This window comes from Hyla sarda, chromosome 3 (genome assembly GCF_029499605.1).
Source record: "Hyla sarda isolate aHylSar1 chromosome 3, aHylSar1.hap1, whole genome shotgun sequence".
Taxonomy (NCBI): Eukaryota; Metazoa; Chordata; class Amphibia; order Anura; family Hylidae; genus Hyla; species Hyla sarda.
Window position 1 is genome coordinate 237,975,248 of NC_079191.1, and position 20,967 is coordinate 237,996,214.

General features: G+C 38.7%; 1 protein-coding gene across 6 annotated transcripts in view; it reads right to left on the bottom strand.

Moving 5' to 3' along the window:
• AK9 (adenylate kinase 9) overlaps nt 1–20,967 on the bottom strand; it is a 207,925-nt gene that overhangs the window by 98,841 nt on the left and 88,117 nt on the right. For all 6 annotated transcript variants that reach the window (XM_056566303.1, XM_056566304.1, XM_056566302.1 and 3 more), the window contains 6 exons: nt 15,856–15,933; nt 15,377–15,463; nt 14,878–15,005; nt 13,555–13,711; nt 11,503–11,617; nt 1,962–2,056 (listed from right to left, as the gene is read on the bottom strand). In XM_056566303.1, coding sequence (XP_056422278.1) covers nt 1,962–2,056; nt 11,503–11,617; nt 13,555–13,711; nt 14,878–15,005; nt 15,377–15,463; nt 15,856–15,933 — 660 coding nt within the window. The remainder of the gene's footprint in view (nt 1–1,961; nt 2,057–11,502; nt 11,618–13,554; nt 13,712–14,877; nt 15,006–15,376; nt 15,464–15,855; nt 15,934–20,967) is intronic.

Below are 20,967 nucleotides of genomic sequence, written 5' to 3' on the forward strand. Positions count from 1 at the left end.
ATTGGCTACAGAGTGGGCATGTCCAATCTGTAGCCATTATGCCCCCCTTTGCAGTCATAATGACAATTATGTAGCCAGTGCGCCTATGACCCCTGTACAGTCATAATTCCACCTCTGTAGCCAGTATCCCCCATACAGTAGAAATTCCCCCTCTGCAGCCAGTAATATGCCATCTGTAGAGGATAGGGGGCATATTACCAGCTACAGATTTTTTTAAGGAAAAGGTGGCATTACATTACTTATCCTGTACTGATCCTGGGTTATATCCTGTATTATACTCCAGAGCTGTACTCACTATTCTGCTGGTGGAGTCACTGGGTATATACATTATATTACTTATCCTGTACTGATCCTGGGTTATATCCTGTATTATCCTCCAGAGCTGTACTCACTATTCTGCTGGTGGAGTCACTGTGTATATACATTATATTACTTATCCTGTACTGATCCTGAGTTATATTCTGTATTATACTCCAGATCTGTACTCCCTATTCTGCTGGTGAGGTCACTGAGTACATACATTACATTACTTATCCTGTACTGATCCTGAGTTATATCCTGCATTATACCCAAGAACTGAACTCACTATTCTGCTGGTGGGGTCCTGTGTACATATATTACATTACTTATCCCAGGGGCCTACAGCTATATACGAGCACAGAGTGGCCTACAACTATATATGTGGGAACTGTTAGTGTAGGGATATACAAATAAGGGGTTTGTATAAAGGTGAGGATTTTGCTGGAGAAAGCAGCCTAAAATGTTTGTCTGGAGGGTTCTGTGGCGACGAGTCCTAGTCGGGAGAAGTCATTATGATGGTATTGGTCACAAAGAGAAGAAAAGGAAAAGTGAGCTCCTCCGATCAGAGAAGACGACCCTTGTGATTGACTCAGAGAAGATGCCCCTGTGAGTCTATAATATCATGCTGTATTCTCCTGACTAATGTACAATGAAGCTGGGATGTGAGGGCAATCAAGGGGACATGTCAGGCTCTGGTGCTTGAACAGCTCATTCCTGCTTTTTTTTAAAGGGCTTATCCAGGAATAGAAAAACAGAGGTAACTTCTCCATTCACTTTAATGGAACTGATCTGCACAACCACACCCAACCTGGAGACAGACGGAGTGGTTTTGAAATGAAATTACCTCTGTTTTTCTATTCCTGGATAACCCTTTTAACACTTAGCTGAAAAATAAAAAGGCGCATTTAAGACTTTTTTTTTGTTAAAGGGCATACTTTCCAAATTGCTCATTATATTAGAACACAAAACAAAGCTATTGCGATGCCATTCCACCACACTGAGTGGTACAATTTGGTAAAGCTCAGTAGCACATTGGGAATGCTGCGACTACAGGATGATGTTGTGTAGGGCTGAGGACATTAGTTGGGCTTGGCTTCTCCATGGGTATTATTCTCGATCTACCTGGGTTTACAGCTTTACTTTCACTCTAAATGCCCCCCCCCCCTTTTTTTTTGTTTTTCTTTCTCTCTTTCCTCCTCTCTTCCCGGGTCTGGGTGGGAGTGTTCTTTTTTGAGGGTTGATTTCCTGAGCTTTTATCTGTATTATCAAGTGTCCTGGCTTCTGTTGACATGTTATAGTGCCTCTTGTAGGTACTGAGTTACCTAACTGCGCCTTTCTCTTATGTCAATGATAACTGTTACATTGTGACAATTGTTGTTCTTAATGAAAAACTTGATAAATCAAAATAGTAAAAAAAAGAAAAAAAGCATAGTTTACTTTTATACCCTAATAGCTATCCAACGTTGTCTGCAGCTCTTAGCAGCAAATATATCTGACACATCTACTTATATGCTTAATAATTGATTACAATAGATATACAGAAGCTGAGTCACAGTATATTACAGTAATTATTGCACATTATAACATTTTCATACAACAACATCACTATGGTAATGTGGCCATGACTAAGGTTCTTGACGCTCCTTTGAGTAATAACATACCTTTCTGCATTTCTTCTGCATCATCTATATGGTTTTGCATCTCTTCTCGCTTTTTCTTCTCTTCTTCTAATCGAATAGCCTCTTGTTGTTCTTTTCTGAAAATATATTATTATACAAATCATAGTGGAAGGCACAACACCAAGGATAGTTAGAAAAGGTTGGTTATTGTGTAAGAAAATGCAGATATCAAGCTTGCATGGACCAGCTGGCAGGAATTTTTTTTCCAACAGCAAGCAATATGCAGGGTGCTTCTTTATTCAAAACGATTCATATAGTACAAGGAAAAATAACAACATGTTTTAAGTCCAGCAATAATGCCTTGGATAAAAGTCACTAGACTTGAAACATGTTGGTATTTTTCTCTGTACCCGATGTGTAGTGTATGTAAACTTTTGACTTTGCAGATAATTGCGTTTATTTTGATCACATCCCCCAACAAATAAATAAACTGATCAAAAGTCAGATCAATACCACAATGGTACTGGTAGAAAGTAAAAATGAGCCTTCACAAATGTATAGGGGTCAAAATATTTTTTTTATATACATTTTTTAAAAAGTTTTTGACTTTTTAAAAACATGACAAAAACTGTACACATTTGGCATTGTTGTAATCATGCTGACCTATAAACACCCCACAAATTTTCACAATTGCAAATTTTCTTTCAATTTCACCTCAAAAATAAATTGTTTTCCATTGTGGAGAAAAACAAGCTGTCATATGGATGTATAGATGAAAAAATAAGAAGAGTTATGGATAGTTAACCCCTTTACTCAACAGCCTGTTTTGACTTTAATGAGAAGGATCCTGTGGAAGAAAAAAGAGAAGACCGATACCGGCGCCTAGTGCATTACCCTTGGTAACAAGAGTCGTGGAGTTCAAGGGATGGCCAAAAAGACCATATAGATGGCCGATCACCCTGAGTAAAATAAGTGAAAGCCTATCACCCCAGTGGTAATGGGGTATTAAGCATAGGTGGAGTCACTGCTTGCCCTCTGCGTTGCAGGAAACAGGACAGGACTGTAGATAAGGAGCTGCACTGCTGTCCTGTAGATAAGGAGAAGCTTGAGTGGAAAAAAAACCTGGGGATGACGCATTTCAGGAGGTGCCCTCCCTTCCTCAGATCAGGATCCTGATCTGAGGAAGGGAGGGCACCTCCCGAAAGGCGTCATCCCCATTTTTTATTTTATATTGATCCAATAAAGTGGTTCCACTGTGAAACTTTTAAAATATATCTAGTCCATCTTCTTCATTTCCAAAGGAACCGCAGCACCTTCTACAAAGGGTTCTTTTCCACTCAAGCTCCTCCTGTTTTGACCTTAAGGGTCTATTCACACGTACAGTATTCTGCGCAGATTTGATGAACATGATTTCAAGCCGTGTTTATTTCACATTGAAATCTGCAGCAGAAAATCCTTCTCATCAAATCTGCGCGTCAAATCTGCACAGAATACTGTACGTGTGAATAGACCATAAAGGGGTATTCCAGGAAAAACTTTAGTGCACATGTCTTCTAGTTATTTGGTAAAATCTATACTTGGATCTCCTTTTAGTTTGATGTATGTTTTAATGTCATTTATTTGTTTAATGCATTCTGATTCATATTTTTCAGTATCTAAAATTACAATACCACCCCCATTGTCCGCCGGTCTGATTGTTATACAAGATGTTATGTAAAAAAAAACTGATGGGGCAATCTAACTCCGGGTGAAATAAGAGCAATCAAACAACTTCAACAACATCTATCTATAATAATCAGACTAAAAGGAGATCATCAAACGAAAAGGAGATCCAAGTAGAGATTTTACCCCAAAAAATAGAAGACATGTGTGCTAAAGCATTGGTTAAAGGGATTCTTAAAAAACAGGAATACGATTTTATTTTGGGGACCCAAAAAAGAATACTTCTGTTTTATAGTATTCCGAAAATCCATAAAGACGCCACCAACCCCCCTGGAAGGCTGATCGTGTCAGGTATCGGCTCTATAACGGCGAATTTATCACAGTACATAGATCATTTTTTGCAACCATATGTCAAACTTACACCATCTTATCTCCGAGATACAACACAAATAATACAAATAGTTGAATCTACCACATGGAATCCTGACTGGTTGTTAGGTACATTAGATGTAAGCTCACTGTATACAATTATAAAATCACAAACAGGCGATAGAGGCAATAAAACATATTTTAACTACCAAAATGGATTTACACGTAGATCAAAAATTATTTATTTTAGAAAGCAATGAATTTATTTTATCACAATTATTTTTTATTGGGGACAGATTTTTATCTCCAAACTAATGGCACAGCCATGGGCACCAGGTTCGCGCCCAGTTATGCCAATCTGTTCATGGCAGATTGGGAGGACACTACGATCTTACCCCTACTGGGTGGGAACCTGGTGACCTGGCACCGCTATATAGACATATTTTTTATTTGAAGAGGGTCAAGAGATGATTTGGATCAGTTTTTAACTATGTTGAACACAAATAATTTTAACTTAAATTTGACACCACACATCAGCGTAACCTCAGTTCAATTTTTAGATCTACTAATCACATCAACAGAACACAATTTAATTAGCAGCACATTTCGGAAACCAGTAGCCAAGAATGGTTTTATTTTACATACCAGTTTTCACCTCCCCCAATGGTTACTTAATGTCCCCACCAGCCAGTATCGCCAGTTGAAACGCAATTGTACCATACCTGAATACTTCTAAAAAGAAGCTGAGATACTCACAGAACAGTTTTTAGAGAAGAAATATCAACTGAACAACCTCCAAATATCACCAAATATTACTATCTAGTGAGGTCTACTGCTGTTGAGCAATTGCCACTTGCTCTGATTTTTTCCCCTCTTATTTGACAGATAATACTCAGTCTATCTGTGGGCTCCTCACGCTCCATTGCTACACGAGGACACCAAAGTTATTATCTGCCGCAGAGCAAAGAGCCATCACCGTGAATTTGACCTACACGGACCCTCAAGGACACAGCACTACAGCACCACCCCATCGGTGTTGCGCTGACAACTCCAGGAGTGGTAAGTATCCGCTGCTATACCTGCACCAAGGCAGAACCGGCTTCATTCAGCCTGGACTAACAGAGTTGGGCCGCCGACTCCAGCAACTGCGAAAATCACTGCGGAGATCTACACTCCGGCTTGCAATCGGAGGGAGAGGTGAAAGGTACATAGCACCACCGTTTTATTATTCACTGCCACAAAAATCAAGTTACAGTTATCTCCTTGACAGACATAGGTGCATAGCACCGCTGTAACATTTCTGCAGTTACTTGCAAAACCTCTAAAGTCATTGATGAACAGTTACAATAACATTTCTGCAGTTGCATTATTACAATACTCCTATAAGACATTTTGTTGCTGGATTAAAAGCATCTGCTGGTCATTTTGCCAGATTAAAGGAGTACTCCAGAGCAGCATATGTTTTCTATGGGGATTTTCTCCTGCCCTGGACAGTTCCTAAAATGGACAGCAGAGGTCAGCAGAGAGCACTGTGGTCATGACATCAGAGAAATCTAAAAAGTAAAGCATTTCCTCTGTAGTATACAGCCCCTAAAAAGTACTGGAAGGATTAGGATTTTTTTATAGAAGTAATTTACAAATCTAAAAAGACAAAAATACACAGACCTCAAGGAAGGTATATTAATTTAAACTATAATTAAATGACCAAGAATCATGCTCCAATTATAATAAAGTATATAATTTTATTAAAAATAGTAATAGAATAGGCTGATAAAAATTCCACCTCACAAGGGGCCCCTTGCGAGAGGGAGATAAATTTACCTAAAATATAAATGGACTGACACTGGTATATGGAGACTATTTTCTATCACAGAATGCACTATATATATGTACTGAAACAGTTAAAGACAAAATGTACTGATATGTACTGAAACAGTTAAAGACACTTAGTTGCTGGATGGTATCCTTAACCCCTTAAGGACGCAGGACGTAAATGTACGTCCTGGTGAGGTGGTACTTAACGCACCAGGACGTACATTTACGTCCTAAGCATAACCGCGGGCATCGGAGCGATGCCCGTGTCATGCGCGGCTGATCCCGGCTGCTGATCGCAGCCAGGGACCCGCCGGCAATGGCCGACGCCCGCGATCTCGCGGGCGTCCGCCATTAACCCCTCAGGTGTCGGGATCAATACAGATCCCGGCATCTGCGGCAGTTCGCGATTTAAATGAACGATCGGATCGCCCGCAGCGCTGCTGCGGGGATCCGATCATTCATAACACCGCACGGAGGTCCCCTCTCCTTCCTCCGTGCGGCTCCCGGCGTCTCCTGCTCTGGTCTGAGATCGAGCAGACCAGAGCAGAAGATGACCGATAATACTGATCTGTTCTATGTCCTATACATAGAACAGATCAGTATTAGCAATCATGGTATTGCTATGAATAGTCCCCTATGGGGACTATTCAAGTGTTAAAAAAAATGTAAAAAAATTTAAAAGTAAAAAAAAAGTGAAAAATCCCCTCGCCCAATAAAAAAGTAAAACGTCCGTTTTTTCCTATTTTACCCCCAAAAAGTGTAAAAAACATTTTTTATAGACATATTTGGTATCGCCGCGTGCGTAAATGTCCGAACTATTAAAATAAAATGTTAATGATCCCGTCGGTGAACGGCGTGAACAAAAAAAAAAAAAAAAAAAAAGGCCAAAATTCCTACTTTTGTAATACATTTTATTAAAAAAAATTATAAAAAATGTATTAAAAGTTTTTTATATGCAAATGTGGTATCAAAAAAAAGTACAGATCATGGCGCAAAAAATGAGCCCCCATACCGCCACTTATACGGAAAAATAAAAAAGTTAGAGGTCATCAAAATAAAGGGATTATAAACGTACTAATTTGGTTAAAAAGTTTGTGATTTTTTTTAAGCGCAACAATAATATAAAAGTACGTAATAATGGGTATCATTTTAATCGTATTGACCCTCAGAATAAAGAACACACGTCATTTTTACCATAAATTGTACGGCGTGAAAACAAAACCTTCCAAAATTAGCAAAATTGCGTTTTTCATTTTAATTTCCCCACAAAAATAGTGTTTTTTGGTTGCGCCATACATTTTATGATATAATGAGTGATGTCATTACAAAGGACAACTGGTCGCACAAAAAACAAGCCCTCATACTAGTCTGTGGATGAAAATATAAAAGAGTTATGATTTTTAGAAGGCGAGGAGGAAAAAATGAAAACGTAAAAATTAAATTGTCTGAGTCCTTAAGGCCAAAATGGTCTGAGTCCTTAAGGGGTTAAAATCAGTCTTTTTCACTGTAAAGGGGGTTGGATGCAAAAATATATGCAGTATGCAACAATGTAACAGGTTCCTCTTAATAGATAAAAGTGTAACAATGTTCAGTGTGCTACAACTAGTGTTCGCTGTTGCTAGTTTCTCAGTGTCACTGACTGATGGAATGTCCCGCCGTAGAGGTCAGGTCTGCAACAGACCGGGGATGGATGTCTCTACCTCATGAGAGTGGCGTGTGACGTCAGTGCCGGCACCTGCAGGATGTGCATGGATTGCCCCGGCTCCAGAGTGGACTTGCAACGAGCCGGGGCAATCCAAGCATATCCTGCAGGTGCCGGCACTGACTTCACACGCCACTCTCACGAGGTAGAGACATCCATCCCCGGTCTGTTGCAGACCTGACCTCTACGGCGGGACATTCCATCAGTCAGTGACACCTCTACAAGTACCTATCCCCGACGCCTGCCAGCGCCGGGACCTGGAGGTAGCCCACCTGCAGTGACCACCTCAGTGCTTCATCCATTCAGCTTCATGGCAGATCCACGCTCTAAGGAGCCATGCCAGCTATCTGTCCTGATATAAAGACACTGAGAAACTAGCAACAGCTAACACTAATTGTAACACACTGAACATTGTTACACTTTCATCTATTAAGAGGAACTTGTTACATTGTTGCATACTGCATATATTTTTGCATCCAACCCCCTTTACAGTGAAAAAGACTGATTTTAAGGATATCATCCAGCAACTAAGTGTACTGTTTCAGTACATATCAGTACATTTTGTCTTTAACTGTTTCAGTATATATATAGTGCATTCTGTGATAGAAAATAGTCTCAATATACCAGTGTCAGTCCATTTATATTTTAGATAAATTTATCTCCCTCTCGCAAGGGGCCCCTTGTGAGGTGGAATTTTTATCAGCCTATTATATTACTATTTTTTATAAAATTATATACTTTATTATAATTGAAGCACGATTCTTGGTCCTTTAATTATAGTTTCAATTAATATACCTTCCTTGAGGTCTGGGTATTTTTGTCTTTTTGCTTATTTAACATTGGCACCATAGGTATAGGTGCATTACCCGTTTGTCCTCGGTAGGTTATATAATTGTGAGCTGCACATACTCTTTCTCTAATTTACAGATCTGTTTAACTTTCTGGCACCAGTTGATTAAAAAAAAAAAAAGGTTTTCCACGGGAGTACCCCTTTAAAGGACATTTGATTTTTTTTTACTCTAATTAGAGACTATTACATCAATCCTTATTTGTCTGTGCAAAACACTACAAAATACTTTATAGTAATATAAGAATTGCATTTTAATTCAGCAGCAGTCCTCAATATATTTTATGTTATATGCTTTATTGTTTTGTATAACTTGCTTATATGTCACCATATAGCTTGAAGTAAGCCACAAGGGCCCTGTGGCTTTTCCAGACAGCTATATATACATAACAGCAATATTTATTTTTAACAGCTATGCTTACTGTGATTTTTTAATAAATACAATTTTTTAAAATATATTTATTTTTCAATTATTGAGACCCAGTATCCATTTAACTTTGAGCACCGTCACTTTCTATTTGTCTATTTTAGTATTTTTTACACCAAGGGTATAGGTGTTTAGACGGCTAATTGCTCAGTTCAAGGTAGGTTGAAGAGCACTTTCCACTCCATTTTTGTACAATCCGTCCATTGTTAATTTACAAATCTGTTTAACTTTCTGGAGCCAGTTGATATATAAAAACATTTTTTTCCTGGATAACCTCTTCAATGACCAAGGCAAATTTTCAAAATCTGACATGCGTCCACTTATTTGGTAAACACTTTGGAACGCCTTTACTAATGAAAGTGATTATGAGATATTTTTTTCGTGACATATTGTACTTTACATTAGTGGTAACTTTTGATTGATATATTTAGTGGTTTAAAAAAAAATAAAAAATACAAAATTCTGTGAAAAAAAATGAAAAATTTGCATTTTTCTAGACTTTACATTTTCTGCTCGTATGATAAATAGTAATACTGCACCAAATTAATGATTAATTCACATCTACAATATGTCTACTTTTATGTTCCCATCATTTGATAAACACTCTTACTTTTTTAGAATGTTAGAAGGTTTATAGGTTTAGCAGTAATTTTCCAGATTTTCAAGAACATTTCAAAATCAGATTTTTCAGTGACCAGTTCAGTTCTGAAGTGGAATTGAGGGGCCTATATGCTAGATGCCCCCATAAATCACCCCATTTTACAAACTGCACCCCTTAAAGTTGTCAAAAACCCTTTTGGCATTTCACAGAAATGAAAGCAAAGTGGAGGCTAAATTTAGAAATGTGATTTTTTTTTGAAGATTTTTCATTTTAATCCATTTTTTTTCTATAACACAGTAGGTGTTGACAAAGAAATACAGCTCAAAATTTATTTCCTGAATTCTTACGTATTTAGAAATATCCCATATGTGGCCTTTATGTGCTATGTGTCTCTCACACAGGCCTCATACATGAGGGCGTGCTGTATGGATTTTGGGGCCTCCTTTTAGTTCAGGATATTTTGTTGGCATCATATAAAGTCGCAGAGGCCTTTGGGTGCAAAAATATTTTTGGGAGACAAGTTGATGCTTTCATTTGTACCATTCTGGGGTACCTGTGACACTGATCGTTTTTTATTTTACTTTTTATGAGGTGGTGTAAGTAAGAAAAGCTATTCTGCGGTAGTTTTTTATAAACAAAAATTTAGGTTGTTTGTCATGGGGTATAGATGACATGTTAACTTTACTCTGCAGGTTTATACGGTTATAGCGATACCAAGTTTCTATACTTTTTTTTATATTTTAGTTCATTTATAGCATAAAAACTATTTTTGTAAAAAAAAATCACGTTTGTAAGTCACCGTATTCTGTGAGCCATAGCTTTTTTTTTTTTCACTGACGCAATTGTATGAGCACTTTTTTTTTGCGGGACATGTTGACATTTTTTTATTTCATTTTTCACATTTTTATTTTTTATAAAAAAAATTCAAATTTTTATACATTTTTTTTCACTTTCTCATTTTTTTCACATTTTACTTTTTTTTTTTTTTACTATTATACACATAATTCAATGGAGTACACATCTGTACTCCACTGAATTATGCCTATGTCTGTCATAGACATAGGATAGATCAGTCACTACCTTAGACTGATCTGATGCCATGATAACAGAGGCTACTGTCAGGCTACTTTCACTTTGCAGAGCGCTGATCAGTGACAGAGGGAGCTCCCTCCCTCTGTTACCCTAATAGACGCTGCGGTCACTACAGGGTTAACTCAGGATCGAAGCACAGCTCCGATCCTGAGAGCTGCGGGTGGCCTCCCCCGTCTGGGCCCCCCTCACTACTGATCGCTTCACTGTGTGACAGAGGGGGAAGGAGGAGACCCCTGCAAGATCCCTGCTATTGGTCCGTCTGTACTGATGGACCAATAGCAGTGATCGCTGTCCGGGGACCGCTGCGATTGGTCCCTGGCCGGCTTCAGGGAGGTCCGTCTGTGCAGTACAGTCAAGTTCAAAAATAAGTTTATTTCCATCAGGTACATGTACCTGATGTTGCGGGAAGTCACCGCTAAACATCAGGTACATGTACCTGATTTTGCGAAAAGGGGTTAAATGGGTACTCCGGTGGAATTATTATTTTTTTTTAAATCAACTGGTGCCACAAAGTTAAACAGATTTGTAAATTACTTCTATTAAAAAATCGTAATCCTTCCAGTACTTAACAGCTGCTGTATACTACAGAGGACATTGTATTTCTTTCTGGAGTTCTTTTCAGTCAGACCACAGTGCTCTCTGCTGACACCTCTGTCCATGTCAAGAACTGTCTAGAGCAGGAGAGGTTTGCTATGGGGATTTGCTTGCACTCTTGACAGTTCCTGACATGGACAGAGGTGTCAGCAGAGAGCACTGTGGTCAGACAGAAAATAAATTCAAAAAAAGAAAAGAACTTCCTGTGGAGCATACAAATGCTGATAAGTACTGGAAGGAGTAAGATTTTTCAATAGAAGTAATTTACAAATCTGTTTAACTTTTTGGCACCATTTAAAAAATTAATAAAAATAAATGATTTAAAAAAAATAAAAATAAAAAATAAATAGTTTTCCACTGAAGTACCCCTTTAAATGCAAGGAGGAAAAAAAAGAAAGTGCAAAATTGAAAACTAGATTGGTCCTTAAGGGGTTAACATAAAACTTGATTTAATCAATAGATATTACTAAATACCTTGCTTCTTCCTCCTCTTTTATCTTTCTTGCTCTTTCCTTCTGAAGCCTTTGTAATATACTATTGTTAATCTCTTGTTGATTTAGGTGGTAGAGTCTATTGAGTAAATACTTTCCTGAAATACACAAAAAGGAAAAAAAATCCAGTTAAATGTCCAGTCTATGACTGTCAACAGTAAATCCTGAGGGAAAGTTAAAGTGTACCTGTCGTCAACAAAAACTTTTTATATATATGTAGATAATACAATTGATTAAAAATATGTATATTTTTGCCCTTGCAGCTATTGCCTGTGAGTCTCTATGAGGAGTCCAAATACAGGAAGTGAGGGTGGACAAGCAGGGCCCTGTGCAGTGAAGCTCCATGACATGCTATGGGCTCACACATGAGGATGATTGACACGCCAGGAGCCTGCACAGAGCCCTGCTTGTCTTGCTTCCTGTATTTGGACTCCTCACAGAGACACACAGGCAATAACTGCAGAGACAGCATTTTTTCACCCAAAAATATACACATTTTTTAACCAATGTATATTACAAATATACATATAATGTTATCTATATTATATATAAAAAAAAATTGTTGACGACAGGTACACTTTAAGACAGAATCCTCTTCATCAGTGTTCATGGCCATCACTTCAGCTCCTACACTGAACATAACTAGAAGTCTGAAAGTAATAAGGGATCAATAATTTGTACACTTGCCATGTGATTCTTCAGTGAACGAGACGGTCAATGAACCGTTTCTGAACAGAAAAATGGGTGTCACAAAGACAGTCAGTAAAATGTGACAAAACATCTACTCACTGCATTTAAAAAAAAAAAAACGTTAAAAAAAAGTGTCTGTACTCTGCCGACTAGGCCTGCTTAATTACAAAAATGAATCTGATCAAGAAAGATATATTAAAGAATTGCAGCAGATGAAGTTCTAAATATGTTTATGCTGGAATTAAAAGGTGTAAAAACCTACATAAGTAAAAACTAAATCAATCAAGAATAAAATGCATAAATTACCATCTAGAATCCAAAGATTCTAAGACCCACGACATATTCCAGAGGAGAAACCTGCATCTATTACACATTTATGACATATTCTGTGGACATTTCCATGTCTGTCATGTGAATACCCCTTTCTTCTTAAAATGTACAATACAAATAGAGAAACATAGCTGCACATCCACCATTTGTATTTTGATCTACTTGCTTCTCAACATAATTAAAAACTAACAGGCTGTTAGTATACATTTTGATCAAAAAGTACAAGCCCACTCGCCACGTCAAGGCCACCTAGTCAGAGTGGGTCCCTAACCTAATGCTGGCGTAGTGCCGGGCGGCGACCACCGCCTCCGAGGCACCATGCCCACAGGGGGAACGACCCAGTGGCCAGTCAGCCCCACTACTGCCCGACAAAGCCCCTGGCTTTGGGCCGCACCCCCCCACAGACAAATCATCACAGAAACAACAGCCGCCACAGAGAACCACACCAGTGTGAACACTTAACATGTGCTCCCTACCAGAGGGCTGGGAGAATGTAAGATGGAAACCCTTATGCAGTCTACTGCTAATTAAAAATGCCGGGGCCGAATGGATGGAGTGGAGTGCTGGCCATGGAAGAAGGGAGAGACTACAACACAAATAGAGAAACATAGCTGCACATCCACCATTTGTATTTTGATCTTTGTCTGTGGGGTGGTGCGGCCCAGAGCCAGGGGCTTGGTCGGACAGCAGTGGGGATTCCTGGTCACTGGGTCGTTCCCGCTGTAGGCATAGTGTCATGGAGGCGTGGTCTCCGCCCAGTGCTATGCCACTGTTAGGTAGCCAGTGTTAGGTTAGGGACCCACTCTTACTAGGTGGCCTTGACGTGGCGAGTGGGCTTGTACTTTTTGATCAAAATATATACAAACAACCTGTTCGTTTTTGAAATTTATACAAATGGTGGATGTGCGGCTATGTTTCTCTATTGGTGTTGCCCCTTTCTTCTTTATTTGCATTTACAGTTAGAACCATTAATTTGTCTTATATACCAGAAAAATAAATATTTTGTCATACTTACCATTATCTGCTGAATTTCTTAAACAAATGACAGTGTCTGGTAGAAGCCCCTTTTCTGCCAATGGTATCCAAAAATTAGGTGAATTCGGGAAATTATCTAACACCCATCCTCCAACAGTAGGGGCACCAGGAAATCGCTCTTTATTTTCTTCACTGAACTGTATATTGATAGAAAGAGTAAAATATATGAGAGGTCCTGGCCCCTCAATCACCCATGCTTCTATACTGTTTGGACTGTGTCACTTCTCCTCCATAGTAACGTTCTGTGTACATGACACAGGTGCAGTGGAGGAGGCCAAGCTATTTGTATGGTCCCATGCTTACTTTATCTACAGCCAATCTTATGGACCAGTTAGCTACTCAAGAAGCACTGGGAGAAAGGAAAGCATGATTAAAGGGGGCTCCCCGCCTGAACTGTTGTGCAGGGATCATGGAGCAGCCATGCTTTTCACACTATTATGTGTATTTTCCATAAAAGAATACAAATGATTTTGTAAGAAGTGGAAAAAAGAAATAAAAAGATACTTGAGAAACGTCTTTCTAGCGTTGTGAGTTAAGCCCACTAGGGCATTTTTCTTGTTTGTCGCTTTAAGCGTCGGTCTACAACCCAGTGTGAACACCCTAATTGAGGGATTGGGAAAACAAAACTGGAGTGCTTCTTTAATGTTACTGAAATTACTTCAAGGCTATGATAAACCTTCACTACCACCTTTTCATTACTTCATTGTACTTATCATGGTGTAAAAAAATTATTATATTTTGCTCAGTTTTTCTTCTGCAGTCTGCATGTTTTCAAATGGTGCAGGCTATTTAATCCTATTCAGACTGATGTGTCTCATTGCAAAATTGTGAGACCACTGGCCCCCATCGCTGATGTGGTTTCACCCACATTGTCTGCGATATAGCACATGGAAATTCATAAACAATAGCAAATAAAAAGCCAAAGGGAGAACAATATCATATGCTGCATAGTTGTGTAATAGAAAATAATGACTAATAATGACAATATATTTAAAACCTATTTTATTTGTTATTTTACATACACCAGCGCTGCCAACATGCTATGTGTTCTAAATTGAATTGAAAAGAATATGTGGCAAACTATACTGGTGATATTCAGCCCAATAGTACTAAGCACTAAGCATATCATTCTAGCTTGTAAATGATAGCAGCTTTACCTTGACTTATCTTCTTCATAGCCCTAAAGAACTGTAATTCTGGGGAAGAATAGCTTCCCACAATTTTAACGAATGAAAATGCATACTCAAGGAAGAGTTGGTATAGGATATTAAAAGTGCCTGCCATATGTATATATAACTCGTACCTCTGTAATAGCTTTATCCAGTGCATGGATATAAACTTCTGGACCTAGTGTTATTGGGGTTTCTTGCACTAGTCTCACAGCTTCATCAACCATTTGTCGGACTTCAGGATGATCAGCAGTGACATGTTCTGTATCATATGCAATATAAGGAAAAACGTTAAATAGAAGTTTCAACTTTATGCAGTTTATATTCACGAAGAAAGCAAAAGCATTGTATGTTCAATTTGTATGTCCCATTATTTATTGTAGAATTAAGGGATGACTGTAAAAAACATAATCTAGTATTCTGTTGGATGTTTAAGTACTCATAGTATTTATCAAGTTCCTATGAACAGGTGATGCAGAGTTACTCCTCATAGTAAATACAGCTGATTATTCTTTAATGCTTTCATAAATTTTATGTGTAATTTTATAGAGGTTCAATTACTTATCCCAGTGTGTTTTGTGGAGTTGTGGGAATTCTTACTAGTTGATAATAGTATGCAATCTCGGTTTTTACCTGCTTCTTCAAGGACACTTGGTTCCTCTGTCTTCTCTATCAGTTCTTCTTTTTGCACTTGAGTCTTCTCAGTTGTAGTCAACTCTTCTGCATTTTACATATAGAACACAATGCAAGTTGCATAGCATGGACATTATACCATATTCAAATTTAATAGTTAAAGGGTAACTATAAGGCAGGGTCACATGTGCCATATTTTGCTGCATATTTGCTGCTGCTTATTTTGCTACTCATTGAAGTCAATGCGTAGCAAAATATGCAGCTGATTTTTCTATCCGTTGACTTCAATTGGTAGTAATATACATAGTAGCAAATACGCAGTAAAATATGGCATGTGTAACCCTATCCTAATGTTGCAGCAGCAGGATACACATTTTAAACCTTTGTCAATTCCACTTACCGCTCAGCAGTGGGCAGGACTCAAACACGTATGCTGTCGCTGCAACTTTATTATCTACACCTTTTTATCCATTGCTTACCTTTTTCACTGCGGTCTTTATCTATCTGACCTGATATTTCATCATGCTCTTCTTCCTTTTCTGCCTCTTTCTGAGATTCTGTCATTAGTATGATAATATTGGTTATTACATTGCACTTATATTGATAAAAAGACTGTAAATGCATAGTTCCAATCCGTCCCAATCGCAAACATTACCAGTGACCACATTTTCCTGCTCAGTAGATTTCAAATTTTGGTAAATTAAAGGAAAAGTATAATGCCCAAAAACATTTACCATATAAGTTTTAGATTGTGAGCAGTCTGCCCGCTGGGACCCCCGCGATCTCCTGTAGTGTGCCCCGGCTCTCCCCGGGAACGGAGCATGTTGACCCCTGCACGAAGCAGCGGCAGACACGCCCCCTCCATATATGTCTATGGGTGGGCTGAAGAAAGTCGAACGGCTCTGCCATACAGATATATGGAGGTGGCATGCCGGCCGCCGCTTCCTGCAGGGGTGGACACATCCCGTTCCTGGAGAGAGCCGGGGCCCCATACAGGAGATTGTGGGGGGACCCAGCAGTCGGACCCCCCAAAATCTCAAATTTATCCCCTATCCGCATTCATCCCCTATTTCATTAAGAACAATTAAAAACATAAAAAGTCTGTGTTGGATAGACTTCTTTATAATATTGTCATTCTGGGCAGTTAAAGAAAATCTGCAATTTTTACATTAGCTGGTTTATTACATGGCTATTACATAATTCTATTTATTAAAGAGATATGTCAGAAATTAAAGAGGTTATCCACCATAAGGCAACCGACCTATTGAAACACACTGTGCTCCCTTTCATGCAATAGACTAGTGTTTTTTAACCAGGGCGCCTCCAGCTGTTGCAAACCTAAAATTGACTGCAGAATGATCTCCCTCCCACCCAGCGGTCGCTCCACCCATTGCAGCAAAGGCAGGCTCCCTTTGAACACCTGACTAGTGATGTAATGTCTCGGGTCACACTGCAACGTAGGAAAACCTTAGATGACATTTTGTATCCTGTTAATAATAAACATTGGGGCAAAAATCACAGAAAAATTGCAAGACCACCATGAAACACAGGTACAGACACTATATTAGGAACTACATTAACTATACAGCCCCTGTAACATAATCAAATAAAAAATCCCGGAATACCCCTTTAACGGAGATCTTTATTATTTTTTGATCAGGTTTTATCTAGAAAACCACTATCACATTCCAGTTATACTTTCATGGTGCAATGGTGCAATCAAAGAATAGTGACCAAGCCAATTTGGGCCTTATTTCTCAAACAGTCTTATTTGTCACTGTCGCATTCCAAGAGCTATAACTTATTTTTTTTAGTCAATTTGGCTATATTAGGGCTTGCGTTTTGCTGGACATCGTGTTCCTTTTTAATGGCACCATTTTAAGGTTCAAACTTTTTTAAATGACATTTTACAATTGGGGGGGTAATAAAAAAAAAAAAAAGGGATTTTGTGTTTGTTTTTTGTTTTTTTATATATACGCCAATGACCATACAGTAAAAATTACGCACACACATATTTGCTTTACTAATTTGGCACAATATACACTATGTGTATATATATATATATATATAATGGGCAGGATCCAATAAGAAATATTTGTAGCAGCAATAATTACGCCTTGCATGGAGTATCAAATAAGGCCCGTAAAGGCAGATTGCTTCCAGAAAAGCGTGCGTGAAACTGCCTGTCATCTCCACACTCCCCCCGCATGCCACTACACTCCCACTGTACCGCTAGGTTTGTATGAGGATTCTGCCCATCCCGTATAGTGAGATGGATGTACAGTGTTTTCCTCAATAAAGCAAGAAGCCTGCATGGTGAGTGCATTGCAACTCTTTTTTTTCTCTGGTTGTATTCTATTACACACTGTACCCGTTCGCTGTACCCTCTAAATATACTACCATCACTGTACCCTTTAAATATAATACTACCACACACTGTACCCTCTGAGCATAATCCTACCACAAATTGTATGCTCCAAGTATATTACTACCACATACTGTACCCTTTGAATATAATACTGCCACACACTGCCCCCTCTGAATATAACTTTGCCGTACAGTGCACCATCTGAATACTGTGCCCTCTGAATATAACACTATCACACACATAATGAAGCCCTCTGTCCTGTGCCCCTCACATATATTGCCCCCTCTCTTGTGTCAGCCAAGTTGTAATATTGCCCTCTGTGCCACCTAAAATGTCATAGTGCCCCAAACATAGTAAAAAAACAACAAAAATAACTAATGTTCCAACGAGGAGCTCTCTTCCTCTCTTCATGCTTGCAGGGTGTGAGCCGCAGGGAACGGATCTCCAAGTAGGAGCAATGACTTCACATCATCGCGCCGGCCTGTCGGGGATCGTGTCCCAGCGGCTCACACGCTGCGAGTATGAAACCATTTAGACTGCTTTTTTTGGGGCTAAATTTGTTGCATGAAAAGTCACAGGCTGGCCCTATGCAACCTTTTCTGTGACATTTCATTAGAACATTTAACTTTTATTACCATGAATGGTTCTTATTTAGAGCATTTTGTTCAGTGGTCACTGATTTATCACGTGCAACTTTTTGTGAAATGTAGCACAGGCCAGATTTAGAAGTTATCACAGGGCAGGTCAACCCTGCCCTATAGAACTATCAAAATTAATTAATTACTAAAATGAATTAATTACTAAAGTTACCTTATGATGGATAACCCCTTTAACCCTATTGATCCATTGTGCTACTATCAAAAAATATATACATTTACTAATAATACATCTACACCCACCATTTTAGATTTTTATTGAGTATGATTTTTTTTTATAATATAGAGGTATATAGGTGTACACTTGGGAATGGACATGGGGGATATGGATAGATATTTTTTTTTCTTTAGATGGGAAAAACATTTAGGTGCTTTCAGTTTTTTATGAGGAGGCATAAGGAGACATAGGTATTTATGATTTAGTAGTGGGGATGGTGAACCCTATAGATAGGAGGGGGCCCTTCTGTGAGTGGATAAAGAATCTTTTGATAATGGGGTGTATACCATGTGATTTGGCCACAATAAGACACATGGTTTAGATAATAAATAATATATTTATATATTTTTTGAGGTGACAGTAGCACAGTGGACCAATAAGGTTAATGTTCTGTGAGTAGGATAGGTGTCCCCCTTGGACATATGTGTATTGTGTAATTATTTCTCATGGATGGTCATAGTTCACACAAGTAAAGTGTATCACGTATATAGAGAGTGGTGCCCATCATATTGAGAACATACAATGTATGATGATGGATTATTGAAGTTTAATCATGGTCACATTTAATCTTTAATTATGAGTTATTTGGTTATACAGTCATTTAGTCTATGACAATTCTATCACTTCTGCGCCAATATTGTATGTGTAGTCCTCTGTCTCCCTCTTTTGACCTTTTTCTTCATTGTTGGAGTTCTCTTCTACCTGCCAGGTGCGCATGTGCCGGGCATTGGCGGGTTTCCGGGCTGGCTGTCAGTGAGGGTGGAAGTACGTCACAGAATGTGAAGTATGGACCCCCGTTATGCCTCCCAGAACCCAGTCACTGATATGGTCCGACTCATGCACCCTGTGACAACGTGGAGCCTATTTAAACATGGCAGATACACCCACACCCACCTCCTGATGAGAATTGGGTTAAAATACATGTTGAGGTGGTGGTGGGGCACATCACATCTACCTTCAGCAGTAAATATTTACTCTATACATGGGATTTGTGCAATATTGGTGTATAGTGATATTTGTGATTTATGGTTACACCTGTATTTATGCACCATTGTGCATTCTAATGGATGGTTTTGGTTTTTACGGGTGGGTAGTTTTTAGAGTGAAAGGATCTCTCTGTTGTATGTATTGTATCCATAAAAAGGATTTTGTACTAATTTGGTAAACAGTGTAGTGTCAGATTTTGTAGGTTGTTGTATTGGCTAACACATGGTATGTGCAGCTGCTAGAATCTTTGTAGGTTGTTGTTACACTTTAAGAGTACTTTCTACAGGTCCACCATAAATGTAAGTACCAGTTATACATTTTAGGAGTGACCAGCAATTCTCTTGTTTATAAGATAGAGGTTAAGCTGTCAGAGTGCCATCTATTTAACAAACACTACTGTACAGTGATAGTTGGAAGTTTTACTTCTGCTTGCTTACTTGGTATATGCAGATAGCTCCATTAATACAACGGAACATATCTGCTAATAGAAGTTTATTAGAAAAGTGTTATATACACAAATTCATCAAAACCTATGTAAAGGAAGAGTGGTGCAGTTGCCCATCGCAACCAATCAAATTGCTTCTTTCATTTATAAAGAGACCTGTAAAAAATGAAAGGAGCAATCTGATTGGCTGCCACGGGCAATTGCATTGCATATGTGTACATGAGCAAAAACCTCTCCCATGTGTTTTTTCACAGTTCTCTCTCTCTCTGAACTTAAAGTGGTATTCCACTGCCCCAGCGTTCGGAACATTTTGTTCTGAACACAAAGTGTGGACTGCGGCAGTCGTGAAGTCACGGCCATGTCCCTCAATGCAAGTCACAACCCCCACAGCCCGTACCCAGCGTTTGAAACAAAATATTCCAAATACTGGGGCAGTGGAGTACCCCTTTACATCAGCATGGTGGAGTCCCCTCACAAAGCTCCTATTGATTTAAATGGAGGCTTCAAAGAGGGACCGTTTAGAAAAAAGTTGCGTCACTTTTTCTATATGGTACAATGTCTCCCATTGAGATTTATTTATTTAGGTGAAATCGTGGGGTTTTTGATATGAAAACCTGCACATTTTCCACATGAAAAGTCACACCAGTTTTGCCCATGTGAACATGCCCTAATAGTTTACAAAATTTTCTAATAATCTATATATATAAAACTCAATGTGTGTGTGTGTGTGTGTGTGTGTGTATGTATGTGTGTATGTTCCAGCATCACGTCCAAACGGCTGAAGATATTAACATGAAACTTGGCACACATGTTACTTATATGTCAACAACAAACATAGGATAGGTGATTTAACCCTTACTCACCCCCATTTGCCAGGGGTGGGGTTTTTGTTTAAAGTACCATACAAATCTATGGGAA